The following is an 18,043-nucleotide window of genomic DNA, read 5'->3' on the forward strand; positions in this document are numbered from 1 at the left end:
CAATGAGGGGTAGTGAGACAAATGTCCCAGGTATTATCATTAAAATTTATTTGTTTTTGTAGTTCAGGGGCTCTCTCTTTATTTGAAGAGGGCTTCCTCTATTGGCAAAGGAAGTACAGAGATCTCCACATTACTCCATTGTTTGCATCCCAAATTTTAGATTTTAATCCTTTCCCCAGCAAATCTGATGGGTTTGGGCTTGGTCCTCAGCCATTTCAATCCACAACTACAGGATATATGTTGTTACTTTAGTGCTGCTGCAGAGGCTTTCTGCTTGCCTATTTGCATATTTAGTTGCTCATTCACAGCTGTCCCTTTTTCTATTTTTCATTATGTGCATCCTTTAGGGCTGTCATAAGAAGCTAATTGACCACCAAATTTTTATTGTTACTTTGGTCACCATAGCAAATAAATGCTTTGATTTTTCTGACAATGTGGCCTCCGCCTGTACCTTATCTTATGCCAACTTTGGTGATAGTTTGAGAAATCATGATGCCATTGCATTCCATGAATTACTAGTATCCCATTTCTTTTTGGCAAGAATGTTATTTGTGCAATTGCTAAATACGTGAACAGTCTAATCCAAGAATGCTATCTAGAGGTTTTGTTTTCTGTGGCTTCTCCTGATACCAGTCCCTGTGTCAAGATCCTAGCAGAAAGCTTATAAATTGGGTACTTTGGTTATGTGTCCACTTCATGAGCTGGAAAGAAATCATGTGCACTATCCTACATGAATATCACAGCTGTTGTAGGAAATTAGGATTAAAGATATACATATATATACAGCCAAAAGTCTAATGTAAATTTTCTTCATCAAAAACAGTCCTTTTATATAGTTATGGTAGCTATGTAAGATTTATGTCAGGTGCTCAATTGTTAAATTATGGCAGAGCTTGGCACAGATTCAATATGCTTATATCTTGGTAAAACTTCATTAGAATAGTTTCAGCTTTTTACCTGTTTAAGGAACCATATCTCTCTTTTCTTAAGTATCTGATAAAACAATTAAAATGTTCAGAACTGGTAGAATTTTTTCACCACCCTCCACAAATTGTCTGTCCTTTGAATTTTATTTGTTATTATTGTAGTATCCCAAGGAGATCACGCTGGAGGCGTTTTCAGTTATTGTCACCCAGATGCTAGGACTCAATCTGGGAATATCATACGATGACCCGAAGAGATGTCAGTGTTCAGAAGCTATTTGTGTGATGAATCCAGAAGCTATGTAAGTCTTCTAAAAAGATTTACTTACTGATTAGTTTTATTTTGTTTTAAATATGTGAATTGTGAAAATTTATTATTCTCTTGCAGCACAAATTAACTATAAATGGACCAAGTTCACTATGAAATATAAACATGCAATTTTACGTATAGGATTAGTATGGAAGGAGGTGCACCATTAAAGACAATCAAGTAATATACATTAGCAAAAGAATTTTTCTTAGACTGTATATTTTATGAAAGCATTTAATTTATTGCTTATGTCAGCAGGCCATAATAAGTGGATTTTGTTTGAGACAAAAATTTTTCTTTTTTTACACAGAAATTATTTAAAAAATAGAATGGGGCTTATAAAGTTCATATTTTCTGTCTTAAAATTATCCAAGTACGTATCTAAATATGTACCCTTTATCTATCAAATAATATATTTGATAGATAAATAATATTATTATATTATTCAGACCATCATCTTTTATTTTTCTTGTTTGGTATATAAGGAACTTAAAGACATATGCCATTCTCAATTTCTCTTTATTTACTAAAAAAAATAAAATTCAAAGTGGATTAAAGACTTAAATATAAGTCTTGATTTATACACTTTGATATAATGATGTTTAGGACATAAATCTCTATGATTCATATTTTTACTGTGAGTTGCATTATTTATTAGAGTAAAATGACACTCTATGCACTTTGCTGTCTTTTGGTTGGGAATGATGTGCAGTGACAACTCCTTTGCAGAATTTTTACTGTTCAGTGTATACAAGGCTATTAGTGAAGAAATGAACAATTTTCCTTTGTCTTTGTTTAAATTTTAAAATCTCCCATTTCATTTTTGTTTGCCTAATATTATTGTTATTATTTTAGATTTTAGATAATTTATTACATACATGTGGGGTAAAATGTTGATCTTCAATAACTGTGTACAACGTGTGATGGTTAGATCAGGATAGTTCGCTTGTTCATCATTGCAATGCGCGATCATTCTTTGTGTCCGTTGACCAATTCCTCAGTGGTCCCCCTCTTTCTTCCCCTCCCCTCCTCTTTTCCACCTCTGGTAACCACGGTTCTTTTCTCTCTTTCTAAAAGTTCAACATATTGCTGTGATCATAGTTTCTTTCTTTCTCTCTGTCTCTCTTTATTGGTTTTTTGTTTAATTATAGATTCAGCTCCCAGTTATGACAGCACATGAAGTATTTTTCCTTCTGCACCTGGTTTGTTTCACTTAGGATAATTTTTTGCAGGCTCATAACGTTGCTGCGAATAGTAGAATTTTATTCGTTTTATGGCTGAGTATCATTCCATTGTGTATATATATCACAATCTCCTTATCCAGTTATCCATCAGTGGACATTTATGTTGGTTCCATCACCTGCCTATTGTCAATAGAGCCGTAGTACACATGGGAGTGCAGGTGTCCCTTCGACCTGATGATTTCCACTCCTCTGGATATATCCCCAGTAGTGGGATTGCTGGACCGTATGGAAGCTCTACCTGTAGTTGTTTGAAGAACCTCCATGCTGTTCTCTACAATGGCTGTAAATTACAGTCCCACCAACAGTGCAGAAAGGTTCCTCTTTCTCCACATTCTCACCAGCATTTATTATTTTGTGTCTTTTTTATAATAGCCTGTCTGATTGTGGTGAGGTGGTATCTCAAAGTGGTTTTGATTTGCATTTCCCTGATGATTAGTGACATTGAGCATTTTTTCATATACCTGTTGGCCATTTGTACGTCTTCCTTTGAGAAATGTCTATTCGGCTCCTTTTCATATTTTTAATTGGGTTATTATTTATTTATTTATTTGCTGTGAAGTTGTTTGAGCTCTTTGTATATTCTAGATATTAATCCCTTGTCAGATGCATAGTTTGAAGATATTTTCTTCCATTCTGTAGGTTGTCTTTTCATGCTGTTGATTGTTTCCTTTGCTGTGCAGAAGCTTTTTAGTTTGATATAATTCCATTTGTTCATTTTTTCATTTGTTGACTGTGCTTTTGCGGTGTTATTCATAAAGTCTTTGTCCTAAACCCTGGAATGTTTCCCCTATGTGTTCATCTAGGAGTTTTAAAGTTTCAGGTCTTATATTTAAGTCTTTAATCCATTTTGAATTGATTTTGTTATATGGTGAGAGATACGGATCAAGTTTCATTCTTCTGTATACGGATACCCAGTTTTCCCAGCACCATTTGTTGAAGAGGCAGCCTTTTCCCCAGTGTCTGTTCTTGGTGTCCTTATCAAAGATCAGCTGGCTATAAATACGTGGGTTGATTTCAGGGTTCTCTGTTCTGCTCCATTGGTCCAAGTGTCTGTTTTTATGCCAGTACCATACTGTTTTTGTTACTGTAGATTTGTGGTATAGTTTGAAGTCAGGAAGTGTAATGCCTCCAGCTTGAATTTTTTTGCTCAGGATTCCATTGGCTTTTCAGGGTCTTTCTATAGATTCAATGTGATCCCCATCAAAATACCTATGACATTCTTCACAGAAATAGAGAATGCAATCCTAACATTCATGTGGAACAACAATAGACTAAATTTCTGTTTTTGCTTTTAGAGTAGTTTTATGATGTGGAAAAACTATCATTCAAAGAATAAGAAGTTATAGTTGGAGACCAAAACCAAATATATAATATTTGTGTGACTTTGGGAAAATGACTTTGACCTTGCTTAGATTTACTTTTCTCATCTTTATATGGGAATAGTTATGCCTATTCTCTTATTTCACAGGGTGATATAAGAATGAAATGATAAAGTGGGAAAGTGTCCTCTAAACTGTGAAATCCCGTAAATCTGTGATAGATTAGCTATGGTAATTTCTAAACTTACCAATTTTCCCTGAGTAGTATATTAGAGAAGAGCTACAGCAGGTGTTCTTAGTATTCTGTAGTTCCTCTGTTTGTGAAAATGGACTGTGATAGGTATGACCTCCTCATTATTGAAGAACAATCAAATGTCAAAAGTGAAAATCAGGCATTAACTTTCAAAAACATGCTCTTTTCATAGTTACTCCTAAGCACCAGCTAAAGGTTAACTCTTATGTTCTAAAAATAACTCACTCAAACATAAATACACACACACAAACATATAATTATATTACAAATTATCTCTAAAAAGATATACATTTTGCCTAAGGCCTCAGAAGTCACAGGGTTGGTACTAGTCCACAAATTTATCTAATTTCAAAGCCTTGATCTTATTTCTACTCCACACTTACTTCATTTAGTAGACAGTTAATATATTGGGATTAGCTTAAACCAAGTCGCGAGAGAACATTAGTATGTATTGGTACAAATTTCATCCTTATAATTCAGTGCTTTTGTCAGTATATCTTTTTGATGATTTAATTTATATCAACTTTTTAAAAATGGGAAGTTCATGTAATAAAGCCTCACTTTACTTTTTAAAACATATATTAAAATTTATTTTAAAGCTACAGCAACTGTGCAGCATGGTACTGGCTCAAGAACCAGTCAGCATCAATGGCACATAACCGACTACTCTAAAACCAACCTTACTATGGGTATAAAAGCAACATGAGGTGAAAAGAAGCATTGCAAATCAATGGGAAAGGGTTGGATTAACCAATGGTGTTGAGAAAATTGACTACTTGTAAGACAATCGTTCTAGATATTTATTGTTTTCTCAAGTAGATTTAGATAAATTATAGCACTAAATATAAGAAACCTCATAACTATAGATAAAAACATAAGTGAATTTTTAAATGATCTTAGAGTGGGTAAAACCTATCGAAGCTTTATTATTTTTTAATTAATTATTTTAATTGAACATTTTGATAGGGTACAAAGTGATATTTCAATACCTGTGTACAGTATGTGATGATCAAATGAAGGTGATTAGGTTTGGAGAGGATGGAGCTCTGGAGTGAGACCAAAACTTAAAGAGAAAAATAGCAGCTTAAATAAGAGAAGGGTGTTACTGCACTGGCTAAGACCACCACTGCAGTATTGAATTGGACTGGTGAAAGCAGAAATACTGGTCTTATGTGCCATTTTGTAGAGGAAAGCATTTGGTATTTCACCAGCAATTATGGAGTTAGCTGTAGGTTTTTTGTAGATGCCCTTTATCAGATTAAGCAAGTTAAATTCCTGGAGGAACCTGGGCAGGCAGGAGAACAGGCCAGCCACCCACCAGACTCCTGCCCCACCTGCAGGAGGTGGGACCCTGCACCATACCACCACCAATGGGGGAGGCACGCAGGCAGGCAGAACCGGCCAGCCACCCGCCAGACCCCTGCCCCGCCTGTGCAGGAGGCAGGACCCTGCGCTGTACGGCCGTTGATGGGGGTGGCACCCAGGCAGGCAGGAGAATAGGACAGCCACCCACCCAGGCCCACCCTGCCCACGCATCATGCTTTTACACTGCAGGAGGCTTCACACAGCTTGCATGGTGATGGTCTACAGCAGCCACCACCACAGCTAATACTGTTATAAGGACAGCTTGCTGCCTTACTAACATCCATGACCACTGTGCAGGTGGCCTGCTATATATTTGACTTCACTGACACAAGGAGTCACTGGACAAGCCTAGAAAAAGAGGGCAGAGTCTTTCTCCTCAAAGTCCATTCCAGAGTAAAAGAGGCAGCTGATCTACCAGATGACCAAAAGTCAGTGTAGAGATACTAGAAATATGAAAAAATCAGAAAATATGACACCACCAAAGAAATTCAGTAAGTCTCAAGTACCAGACATTACAGAACAGGAAATCCTTGAAATGACTGAGAAGGATTTCTGAGTAACCATCTTAAGGAAACTCAATGAGATAACAAAGGATTCTGTAAGACAACACAATGAAATGAGAAAAAATATCCAGGATGTGATAGATGAAATTTAAAGAGATTAGTACCATAAAAAGGATGTAGTGAACTCCTGGAACTGAAGGATGCATTCAACGAAATAAAAACACTACTGAGGGCTTAAGCAGCAGATTAGAACAAGCTGAAGAAAGAATCTCTGAATTCAGTGATGGTCTTTATGAAACAACTCAGGCAGAAAACAAAAAAGAAAAAAGAATTTTAAAAAATGAGTAATCTCTAAGAAAGCTAGCATACAACCTGAAGTGTACAAACAGCCAAACCATGGGTATATTAGTCCTTTTTTTGTGTTGCTATAACAGAATACCTGAGACTGGGTAATTTATGAAGAACAGGTTTATTTGGCTCACGATTCTGGGACAGCTGCATCTGGCACGGGCCTCAGGCTGCTTCTACTCGTGGCAGAAAGTGGCAGGCAGCAGCGGGTACAAGCAGATCACATGGTGAGAGGAAGCAAGAGAGAGAAGCAAGAGAGAGAGACAGAGACAGAGAGATACAGAGACAGAGACAGAGAGAAGTGAGAGAGAGAAGAGAGAGACAGAGCGAGAGAGAGAGCAGAAAGGTGCCAGCGTGTTTTAAACAACCATCTCTCATGGGAACCAATATAGTGAGAACTTACTATGTCCACCCCCCAGGGAGAGCATTAATCCAGTCATGAGGGATCTGCCCCCATGACTCAAACAGCTCCCAACACTACCACATCAGAGATCAGATTTCCACATGAGTTTTGAGGGGACAATGACATCCAAACTCTCTCAATGGGTGTTCCTGAAGGGGAGGGGAAAATAAAGGCATTGAAAATCTATTCAGTTAAATAATTATGGAAAATTTCCCAGATATAGGGGAAGACTCAGACCTTCAGATGCAGGAAGCTCAAAGATCCCCAAACAATTTCAATCCAAAAAGATACTCTCCAAGATATATTTTAGTCAAACTGGCAAAGGTCAAAGACAAAGAGAATTCTATAAGCAAGAGAAAAGTGTCAAGTTGCTCATATGGGAGCCCTCATCAGACTAACAGCAGGCTTCTCAGCTGAATCTCTACAGGCCAGAAGAAAATGGGATAATATATTCAAAATACTAAAAGAAAAAAACTGCCAGCCAAGAATACTATACCCAGCAAGGCTATACTTCAGAAACGAGGGAGAAATAGTATATTTCCCAGACAAACAAAAACTGTGGGAGTTCATCACCATACAACCAGTCCTGCAAGAAATTCTTAAGGGAGTCCTGCATCTGAAATCTGAGAAACAATAATTACTACTACAAATACACAGGTAAGAACAAAACCCACCACTAAAAGAAGGACAAAAGAAACTAAACTTGCCACCTCAAAAAAACTCCACAAACATGAAAGACGAATAATCAAGGGAGAGGAAAGGAGCAAATGATACTCAAAACATCTAAATAAAAAGCCATAAAATGCAAGGAACAAGACAAACCCTCACAATAACAACCCTAAATGTAAATGGATTAAACTCCCCACTTAAAAGACACAGACTGATGGATTGGATCTAAAAGGAAGACCCAACTATATGCTGTCTTCAAGAGACTCATCTCACCAGTAAATATGTACATAGACTAATAGGAAAGGGATGGAAAAAGATTTACCACACAAATGGAAACCAAAAACTAGCTGGAGTAGATATTCTTACACTGGATAAAATAGACTTTAAACCAAAAACCATAAAAAGAGACACAGAAGGCCACTATATAAAGATAAAGGGATCTATCCATCTAGAAGACATAACTATCATAATTATATATGCACCCAACACTGGAGCACTCAGATATATAAAGCAAACACTATTAGACCTAAATAAAGAGACCCCAATATTATAATAGTGGGTGAACTGAACACCCCCCGGTCCTCATTGGATAGACCATCCAGGCAACAAATGAACAGAGAAACACAAGATTTAAACTACACTTTAGACCAATTGGACCTGGCAGACATCAACAGAGCATCTCATCCAACAACTGCAGAATATTCATTCTTCTCATCAGCATTAGGAACTTTTTCTAAGATAAACCACATGTTAGGTCACAAACCAAATCTCAAAAACTTTTGAAAAATCAAAATCATCTCAGTTATCTTTTCAGACCACCATGGATTAAAACTAGAAATTAATAGCAACCAAAAACTCAGGACTCTGTACAAGTACATGGAAATTAAATAACTCCTGAATGACCAAGAAGAAGTTAAAGCGGAAATGAAAAAATTTCTAGAAAATAACAAAAATAAAGACTCATATCAAAACATTTGGGATGCCTTAAAAGAAATACTAAGAGGGAAGTTTATAGCAATAAATGCTTACATTAAAAAATAGATTTCAAGTAAACAACCTAATTCTGCACCTGAAAGAACTAGAAAAACAAGAACAATCCATTTCAAAGTTAGTAGATAGAAAGAAATAATTAAGATTAGAGCAGAATAAAATAATATAGAGACTCCCCCAAAATACAAAAAATCAATGAAAAAAGTTGTTTTTTTGATAAGATAAACAAAATAGACAAACCATTAGCTAGGTTACCAAAATTAAAAATTAAAAATTAAAAAAAAGAGGGAGAAGACCAAAATAAGAAAAATCAGATACGAAAAAGGAAACATTACAACTGATTCCACAAAAATAAAAAAATTATTATAGACTATTATAAACAACTATATGCCAACAAATACGAAACCTGGAGGAAGTGGATAAATTTTTGGACACATACAAACTACCAAGACTGAATCATAAAGGCACAGAAAACTTCAACAGACCAATAACAAACAATGAGATTGAAGCAGTGATCAGCAGTCTCTCAACAAATAAAAGCCCAGGACCAGATGGCTTTACTGCTGAATTCTACCAAACATTTAAAGAGTTATTATTACCAATTTTCTTCAAATTATTCCAGAAAATTGAAACAGTCACCACTCTCCCAAACTCATTCTGTGAGGCCAGCATCACCTTGATACCAACACCAGACAAAGATACTACAATCAAAGAAAACTAGAGACCAGTATCTCTGATGAACATAAACACAAAAATCCTCAATAAAATACTAGCAATCAGAATATAGCAACACATCAAAAAAATTTTGTATTTTGGCAGGGCCAGCGTCACGCTGCATCACCCTTTCTGCTCTCATACTGGGGCTCCTCTTGGTTGGGTGTTCGGGTTCTCAGAGGGATGAGTGGGTCAAGGCCACAGACACCAGGACTGAAGTGTGCAGTCTCCACACCCAGGCTGCCGGCCAGGGAGGGTAGGGGCTTTCTGGGGATCCTGGGAGAAACACAGAAAAGCTCTTTTGTCCAGTGGGCATGGACAGGAAGGCACTGGGTGGTCCCCAGTGCCACAGCTCTGGATGAACAGGAGACCCCCCGACAGCCAAAGCACAGCACATCCCAGTGGTCACATCGGAAGGCCAGCTTTAGCACTGGTGGATGTCTCATACTTGGCTAGACTTCAACTGCTTTGAGAGAAGCTCCTTGCTGGCCCTTAAGCCAATCAGTTAATGGAGTGAGAACAAGAGATGACCTTCTAGCTGGTTTTGGAGGCGCTGTTTCTGTCCCCAGAAGAGATGGGACTTCTTGTAACCTCTTGCAGGAAAGAGCCCGTAGTGGAATTGTGGGCACAATTTCAAGTACCTCCCTATGGGGCAGGCACTCTCAGTGTGCCCATTTTACAGATGGGGAAATTGAGGTTCAGAAGTCGCAGCTACTTTCTACTTCTGCGAGTTCAACTTTTTAAAATTCCCTTTATAAATGAGATCATACAGTATTTTTCTTTCTGTGCCTGGCTTATTTCACTTAGCATAATATTCTCTGGGTTCATCCATGTTTTTTCAAATGACAGAATTTCTTTCTTTTAAAAGGCTGAATAGTATTACATTATGTGTATATATCACATTTTCTTTATCCACTTATTCACTGATGGGCAGTTAGGTTGTTGCTATATCTTGGCTCTTGTGAATTTGTACAGCACAATGACAATAGTTAATAATAATGTACTGTTATTTGAAATTTGCTATGAGAGTGGATTTTAAACGTTTTTTTAAACGTTTTTTCAGCAAAATAATGTGTGTGAGGTTATGATTTAATTATTCTGTAACGTATACAATACATACATATAATGCATAAATCAAAACATCACATTGTACCATAAATGTATACAATTTAAAAAATAACCGTGTGAATTATCATCCTGCCAATTTATAAGCTGTTTGACTTTTGTGGTTTTAGCTTCTCTGAACTTTAGTTCAATTTCTATAAAATGTTAATGATGATACCAGTTTCCCTGTTTTGCGCTGAGGGTTAACCAATCAAGTATATAAAATGTGTGGCTCATAATAAGTGCTCAGTAAGTGTCAATTTCCTCCTTGCTTTACAGTTTTTGCTACATATTGAGACTGACATCCTATGGAAATATTCTCTGAGGTTATCTTTATTAGTGGTATATGCACATAATTACATAAAGTTTTGATAAATATACAGTTTCTTTGAGATCTTTGAGGAATTTCAGGACTAATTATGGTATCAGTAGTTTAATAAAAGTTTGCTGTTAATTGGGTGTTAATTTTCAATTGGAGAAATGTTTATTCAAGTCCTTTGCATATTTTTTAAATAGTTTTTTTCTTTTTTGCTATTACGCTGTAATTAGTTTTGTTTTAATAAGAACATGTATTCCAGTGAATGAACGACTTTGGTCTCTAAGCACTTATTATAAACATTATTACCTTTTAAATTTAACATTTTGAAATTAATTTGTATAATATAGAATTGTGTCATCGGTGTACTGCCATTGACAGTATATGGATTTATTTTTAGGCAATCCAGTGGTGTGAAGACTTTTAGTAATTGCAGTTTGAGCAACTTCGAAAGTTTCATTTCAAATATGGGTGCCAAATGTCTTCAGAATAAGCCACAAATGCAAAGAAATCCGAGACCAATCTGTGGCGATGGCAAAGTGGAGGGACATGAAATCTGTGATTGTGGTACTGCAGTAGTAAGTTCTGAATACCAGGAAAATTGATTAATAAATTTATTGTTTTAGTTCATCTCTTTTTCATAAATGTTATGTATCTCAAATATGGCTGAGTACCATGCAGAATATTGACAGTAAGTGAAATTGGGTTGAAATACATACAAGAAAATACTGTCTAGGTTTTACTAGGTTAAAGAGTTTTGGACAAATTTAAAATGTTCTGCAAAAAAGGTTTTCATGATGGGGAAAAAAAGGGGTCTATAATAAGCTTTTGGATTCCAGATTAAATATATAAGATCTTTCCAAGTCTCTGCTTAAACTTTGGACATTTCATAAGCGTCTTACTGAAAATTAATGTGTCAGCATCCTGTTAGGGTTCATGTGTCCTTTGCAATGGAATCACTAGTATGGTGAGGGAATCTCTATTAATATTGCGGTCTAAACACTAAGTGATTTTGATCATTCACTTGACAGGAATCCCTGAAAATGTAATGAATGCAAAAGGTTTAGGTTATAATGCTTTATGAAAATTCAGTGTTTTCTGCAATACTGTAGATATTATATATTTCCCTGATAGAACTGATATTAGAGTTATATTCATAGGTCTGAATTACACATACCTATATCACATTGTTTTAATTATTGTCTTTGTATTCTTATTAGTAAGTTGTTTGAATTCCTTATATATTTTGGATATTAGCCCCTTATCATGTGTATGGTTTGCAAATATTTTCTCCCAGTCCATGGGTTGTTTCTTCACTCTGTTGTTTCCTTAGCTGTATGAAAGCTTTTTGTTTGTTTGCTGTCAGCCCAATTGTTTATCTTTGTTTATGTTTTCAGTTCTTTTGAGGTAATATCCAAGAAATCATTGCCCGGCTCAATGTCATGGAGATTTTCCTCTGTTATCTTCAGGTTGTTGCATAGTTTCAGGTCTTACATATAAATCTTTAATTCATTTTGAGTTGAATTTTGTTTATGTTGAGATTTATAAGGGCCTAATTTTATTCTTCTCTATGTGGATGTCTATTTTTCCTAACACCATTTGATGAGGGGACTGTTATTTCCCCAATGTGTGTTCTTGGCACCTTTGTTGAAAAACAGTTGGCTGTAAATGTTTGGATTTATTTCTGGGCTCTCTGTTCTGTTACATTGGTGTATGTGTCTGTTTTTATTCCAGTACCACAATGTTTTGCTTAATGTAGCTTTGTAGTTTATTTTGAAGTCAGGTAGTGTGATGCCTCCAGTTTATTCTTTTTGCTCTTCATTGCTTTGATATTTGGGGTATTTTGAGGTTCCATATAAATTTTTATTTAAAAAAAATTTTTCTGTGATGAATGTCATTGGTATTTTGAGAGGGACTGCATAGAATCTGTAGATTGCTTTGAGTAGTATGGACATGAACAATATTAATTTTACCAATTCATACACAGGGGATTTTAAAAATTTGTGTCTTCTTCAATTTCCCTTATCAATATTTTATAGTTTTCATCATTGAGATTATTTTTACCTCTGTGGTTAAATTTATTTTTAAGTGTTTTATTTGTTTTGTAGCTATTGGAAATGAGATTTCTAAAAAAATTCATTTTTCAGATAGTTTGCTATTAGAGAGTAGAAATGCTATCGATTTTTGTATGTTGATTTTGTATCCTGCTACTCTACTAAATTTTTTATTAGTTATAACAACTTTTCTTGATGGAGTCTTTAGGGTTTTCTGTATATAAGATCATGTCATCTGCCAACAGAGATAATGTAACTTCTTTGTTTTTAATTTGGATGCCTTTTAATTCTTTCTCTTGTGTAATTGCTATAGCTAGAACTTCCAGAACTAGTGAAAGTGGGCATCTTTGCCTTGTTCCAGACCTTAAAAAAAACCCTGCAACTTTTTCCCGTACAGTATGGTGTTAGCTGTGGATTTGTTGTATATGGCATTTATTGTGTTGAGGTACTTTCCTTTTATACCTAATTGTTGAGAGTTCTTATCAGGAAGGAATATTGGATTTTGTCAAGAGCTTTTTGTACATCTATTGAAAGGATCATATGGTTTTTGTATTTCATTCTATTAATATAATGTGTCATGTTTTTTAATTTGCATATGTGGAACTATTTTGGCATCCTTGGGATGAATCCTGCTTGATCATAGTGAATGATCTTTTTAATGTACTGCTGAACTTGGTTTGCAAGAAACTGTTACAAATCGTTGCATCTATGTTCATCAGGGATATTGGCCTGTAGTTTTCTGTTTTCCTTGTGCCCTTGCCTGGTTTTGATATCAGGGTAATGCTGGCCTCACAGAATGAGTTTGGAAGAATTTCCTCCTTTTCAATTTTTTGAAACAGTTTGAGGAGAATTGGTATTAGTTCTTCCTTAAACGTTTGGTAGAATTCAGCAGTGAAGCAATCAGGTCATGGGCTTTGCTTTGATGGAAGACTTTATTACGGATTCAGTCTCTTTATTCATTACTGGTCTTTTGAGATTTTGCATGTCTTTATTGTTCAGTCTTGGTAAGTTTTACTTGTTCAGAAATTTTATCCATTTTTTTTTTTAGGACGTCCAATTTGTTGGTGTGTACTTTGTGTACTTGTCCCCAGTAGTCTCTTATTTTCGTATTTCTATAGTATCAGTTGTAATGTCTTCTTTTTTATTTTTTATTTTATTTGGTTGAGTCTTCTCTTTTTTTCTCAGTCTAGCTTAATCTTGTTTTTCTTTAAAGAAAAACTCTTTGTTTTGTGGGTCTTTTATATATTTTTTGATTCTCTATTTTATGTATTTTTGCTCTAATCTTTATTATTTCCTTTCTTTTACTAATTTTGAATTTCCTTTGTTCTTGTTTTTCTAGTTTCTTAAGGTGTAATGCTATGTTGTTTATTTGCAATTTTTCTTTTTTTTTTGACAGTTTTTGTCATTGAAATATAATTGATTATACATATTTCTGGCTCAGATTTGAATATCAATACCTGGGTACAATATATGGTGATCAAATCAAGATAATTAGTATACTCATGTTTACAAAACGCTCTGTGAGAGTTAACAAGTTTCTCTCTACCCCCCGCCCCCTTTCCCACCACTAATAATCACAGCTCTGTTATTTCTGAAAGTTCAACGTATTACTGTGATTGTTGTTTCTATATTTTCTTTCTTTCTTTTTTCCTTCCTTCCTTCCTTCCTTCCTTCCTTCCTTCCTTCCTTCCTTCCTTCCTTCCTTCCTTCCTTCCTTCCTTCCTTCTTTCTCTCTTTCCTTCATTCCTTCCTTCCTACCTTTTAGCTTCCACTTATGAGTGAGAACGTGAGGTGTTTCTTTTTCTGTGCTTGGCTTACTTCACATAAAATAATTTTCTCTAAGTTCATTCATGTTGCTGTGAATGGCAGAATTTCACTCTTTTTTTTTATGTCAGAGTAGTATTCCACTAGTATTTTCTTCTTTTTTGATGTAGGAGTTTATTACTCTATACTTTCCTCTTAGAAATGCTTTTGCAGTATTTTATATGTTTTGTTATATTGTGTTTCCATTGGTATTTGTCTCAAGAAACTTTAAAATTTCCCTTTTAATTTCTTCATTGACAAATTAGTTGTTCAGGAGCATGTTGTTTAATTCATATGCATTCGTACAATTTCAAAATTCTGTTATTAATTTCTAGTTTTATACCACTGTGGTCAAAACCATACTTGATATGATTCCAATCTGCTTAAATTTCTTGACTTGTTTTGTGGTCTAACATATGCTTTATCCTGAAGAATGTTTCATGTGCTCTTGAGAAGAATCTGCACTTTGAAAATGTTGGGTGGAATGGTCTGCTGCTTTCTTAGGTCCATTTGGTCTAGAGTTCAATCTAAATGTGATGTTTCTTTGTAGATTTTCTGTGTTGATGATCTGTCCATTGCTGGAAGTGTGGCATTTAAATCCCATACTTAATCTTGTATTTCAGCCTATCTCTCCCTTTATTTATTGATATTTATTATTTATTATTTATTTATTGATACTTGCTTTAAATATTAGGTGCCTGAATGTTGGGTACATATATATTTACCCTTGTTATATCCTCTTCCTGAATTGACCCCTTTATCATCACATACTGACATTTGTCTTTTTTAATGCTTTAGCTCAGTCTATTTTATCTGATATAACTATAGCTGCTCCTGCTCTCTTCTGGTTTCCATTTGCATGGAATATCTTTTTTCATCGCTTCACTTTTATTCTTTGTGTTTCTTTACTGGTGAAGTGAGTCTCTTGTAGGCAGCATATAGGTAGGGTTTTGTTTTGTTTTCTTACTTATTCAGGTACATTTTCTCTTTTAATTGGAGAATTAATTCTTTTACATTCAAGGTAATTCCTGATAGGTAAGGACTTATTACTGCCATTTCATTAATTGTTTTTAGTTGTTTTATGTATTCTTTCTTCGTTTCCTCCTCTCTTACTGTCTTCTTGTGGTTAAATTTTTTTTTCTAGAAATTTGTTTTGATTTCTTGCATTTTACTTTTAATGTGTAAATTACAGTTTTTGCTGTGTTTAATGAGACTTACTAAAACATCTTATAGTTATATCAGAGTATATGAAGCAAATAACCACCTATGTCAGCATTGAAAAATAAACAGACAAAACCTATGCCCTTTAACTCCATCCCCCCCACATTCTGAATATTTGATGTAACAATTTACATCATTTTATATTGCATATTTCTTAAGAAATTGTTGTAGTTATTATTTTCAATATTTTTGTCTTTTGCCCTTCATAATAAGGATATAAGTGGTTTACACCACACCATTACATTGTTAGAGCATTCTGTAATTTGACTTTATTACTCACCAGTGAGTTTATATCTTCAGACATTTTTGTGTTACTCATTAGCATCATTTTCTCTCGTCTTGAAGAACTACCCTTAGCATTCCTTGTAAGGCAGGTTTGTTGTTAATGAACTCCCTCAGCTTTTGTTTGTCTGGGAAAGTTTCTGAAGGACAGTTTTTCTGGATACAGTATTTTTGGTTGGCAACTTCTTTTTCCCTTCACCGCTTTAAATATATCATCCTACTCTCTTCTGGCCTGTAAAGTTTTTGCTGAGAAGTTGTTGCTAGTAGTATTCGAAGTCCTTAATATGTTATTTGCTTTTCTCATGCTGCTTTCAGGATCCTCTCTTTGTTTTTGACCTTTGATAATTTGATTATGATATGTCTTGGTGTAGTCTTTTTTATATGGACCCTGATTGGAGACCTTAGACCTTCCTGTATCTGGATATTTGTATCTTTTTCCAGGTCTGGATAGTTTTCTGCTATTAATTCTTGAAATAACTTTCAATCCATTTGTCTTTCCATATCTCCTCTTGAACTTCAATAATGTGCACATTTCTTCTTTTTATGTTATCTTATAGATTTGTAACATTTCTTCATTCCTTTTTATTATTTTTCTCCTCCAATTGTATATTTTTAAATAACAAATTTCAAGTTTACAGATCCTAAATGATGTCAGATCAGTTCTGCTATTGTTGCTCTCTATTGCATTTTTTATTTCTTTCATTGTATTTTTCAGCTTTAGGATTTATTTTTAATTTTTTTATTATTTTAATCTCTGTCAAATTTCTCTGATAAATTTCTGACTGTTTCTCTGTTTTCTTGAAGTTTGCTGAGCTTTTTTTCAACAACTACTTTGAGATATTTGTGGGACAGATCACAAATCTTCATCCTTTTAGGGTCTGTCACTGGCAGCTTAGGTTATTCATTTGGTGAGGTCCTATTTTCCTGCTTGTTCTTGATGCATGTTGATGTGCATTAAGGTCTGAGCACTGAAGAATTAGTTATTGGTTTAAGTATTTGCAGTCTGGCTTTGCGTCTGTTCTTCTTCAGTAAGTCTGTTCAGAAGTCCTAAGATACTAACTTATGTTTTCTAAGCCCATGACCACTTAAGCCTTTTCGGTCCTAGATGGCTTTATTTTAAAAAATATTTTAATTAATTTACTTTTATTGTCCATGTTTGTGTGGTACAGCTCATTGTTTCAATATATGCATATATTATATAATGATCTAATCAGAATAGTTAGCATAGCTATCATCTGTACATTTATCATTTCTTTGTAGTTATAATGTTGAAGTTCCTCTTTTCTGGCTATATTGAAATATACAATACAATATTATTAGCTGTTGTCACCCAATGGCACCAGAACTATTCTCCCTATCTGACTGTAACTCAGTAACTTTTTACCAGTCTACCAAACTTTCCCTGGCCTCACCTCCCTGCCTCCTTTCCCTGCCTCTGGTAGCCACTGTTCTACTCTCTATTTCTCTTTTTTTTCTTCTCTTCTAAGTTTATTTTTCTTAATTGGCCCATGATAATTGTATATATTTATGAAGTACATTATGATATTTGGATATATTCACACTGTGTGAGATGATCATGTTAGAGTGCTTAGTATGTCCATCACCTCAAACATTTCTCACTTTTTGTGTTAGAAACATTCAACACCATCTTCACTAGATATTCAAAGATACACAGTATTTGTTGTTAAACTGTAGTCTTCCTATATTACTGTAGAATGCTAGATCTCATCCTTCCTATCTCTCTACTGTTTGTGTCCACTTGCTACTCTCTCCTTCTCGCCTCACCTCCTTCCCACCACCAGCTTCTAGTAACCACTATTCTGCTCTCTACTTCTATGAGATCAACTTTTTTTTAGTTTCCACGTATGAGTGAGAACATGTGATATTTCTCTCTCAGTGCCTGGCTTATTTCACTTTACATAATTTTTCCAAGCTCATCCATGTTGCTGCAAATGGCAGAATCTTATATATATTTTTTATGGCTGAGTAGTATTTCATTGTGTATGTATAACATGTTTATCCAATTATCTGTTGAAAGACATTTAGGTTGGTTCTAACTCTTGGCTATTGTGAATAGAGCCACAATAAACATGGGACTGCATGTCCCATTTTTGACTTCCATTTGATTTTGATTTCCACTTCCATTCCTTTGGGGATATGGTTTTGGTTTTGATATCATGGTAATGCTGGCCTCATAGTATGAGTTTGGAAGAATTCCATCC

General features: G+C 34.9%; 1 protein-coding gene across 1 annotated transcript in view; it reads left to right on the forward strand.

Annotated features, from left to right (window-relative positions):
* ADAM32 (ADAM metallopeptidase domain 32) overlaps window positions 1–18,043 on the forward strand; it is a 208,284-nt gene that overhangs the window by 127,155 nt on the left and 63,086 nt on the right. Inside the window, exons 11-12 of the mRNA XM_063076729.1 lie at window positions 1,089–1,225; window positions 10,862–11,039. Coding sequence (XP_062932799.1) covers window positions 1,089–1,225; window positions 10,862–11,039 — 315 coding nt within the window. The remainder of the gene's footprint in view (window positions 1–1,088; window positions 1,226–10,861; window positions 11,040–18,043) is intronic.

Source organism: Cynocephalus volans, chromosome 13 (genome assembly GCF_027409185.1).
Source record: "Cynocephalus volans isolate mCynVol1 chromosome 13, mCynVol1.pri, whole genome shotgun sequence".
NCBI lineage: Eukaryota > Metazoa > Chordata > Mammalia > Dermoptera > Cynocephalidae > Cynocephalus > Cynocephalus volans.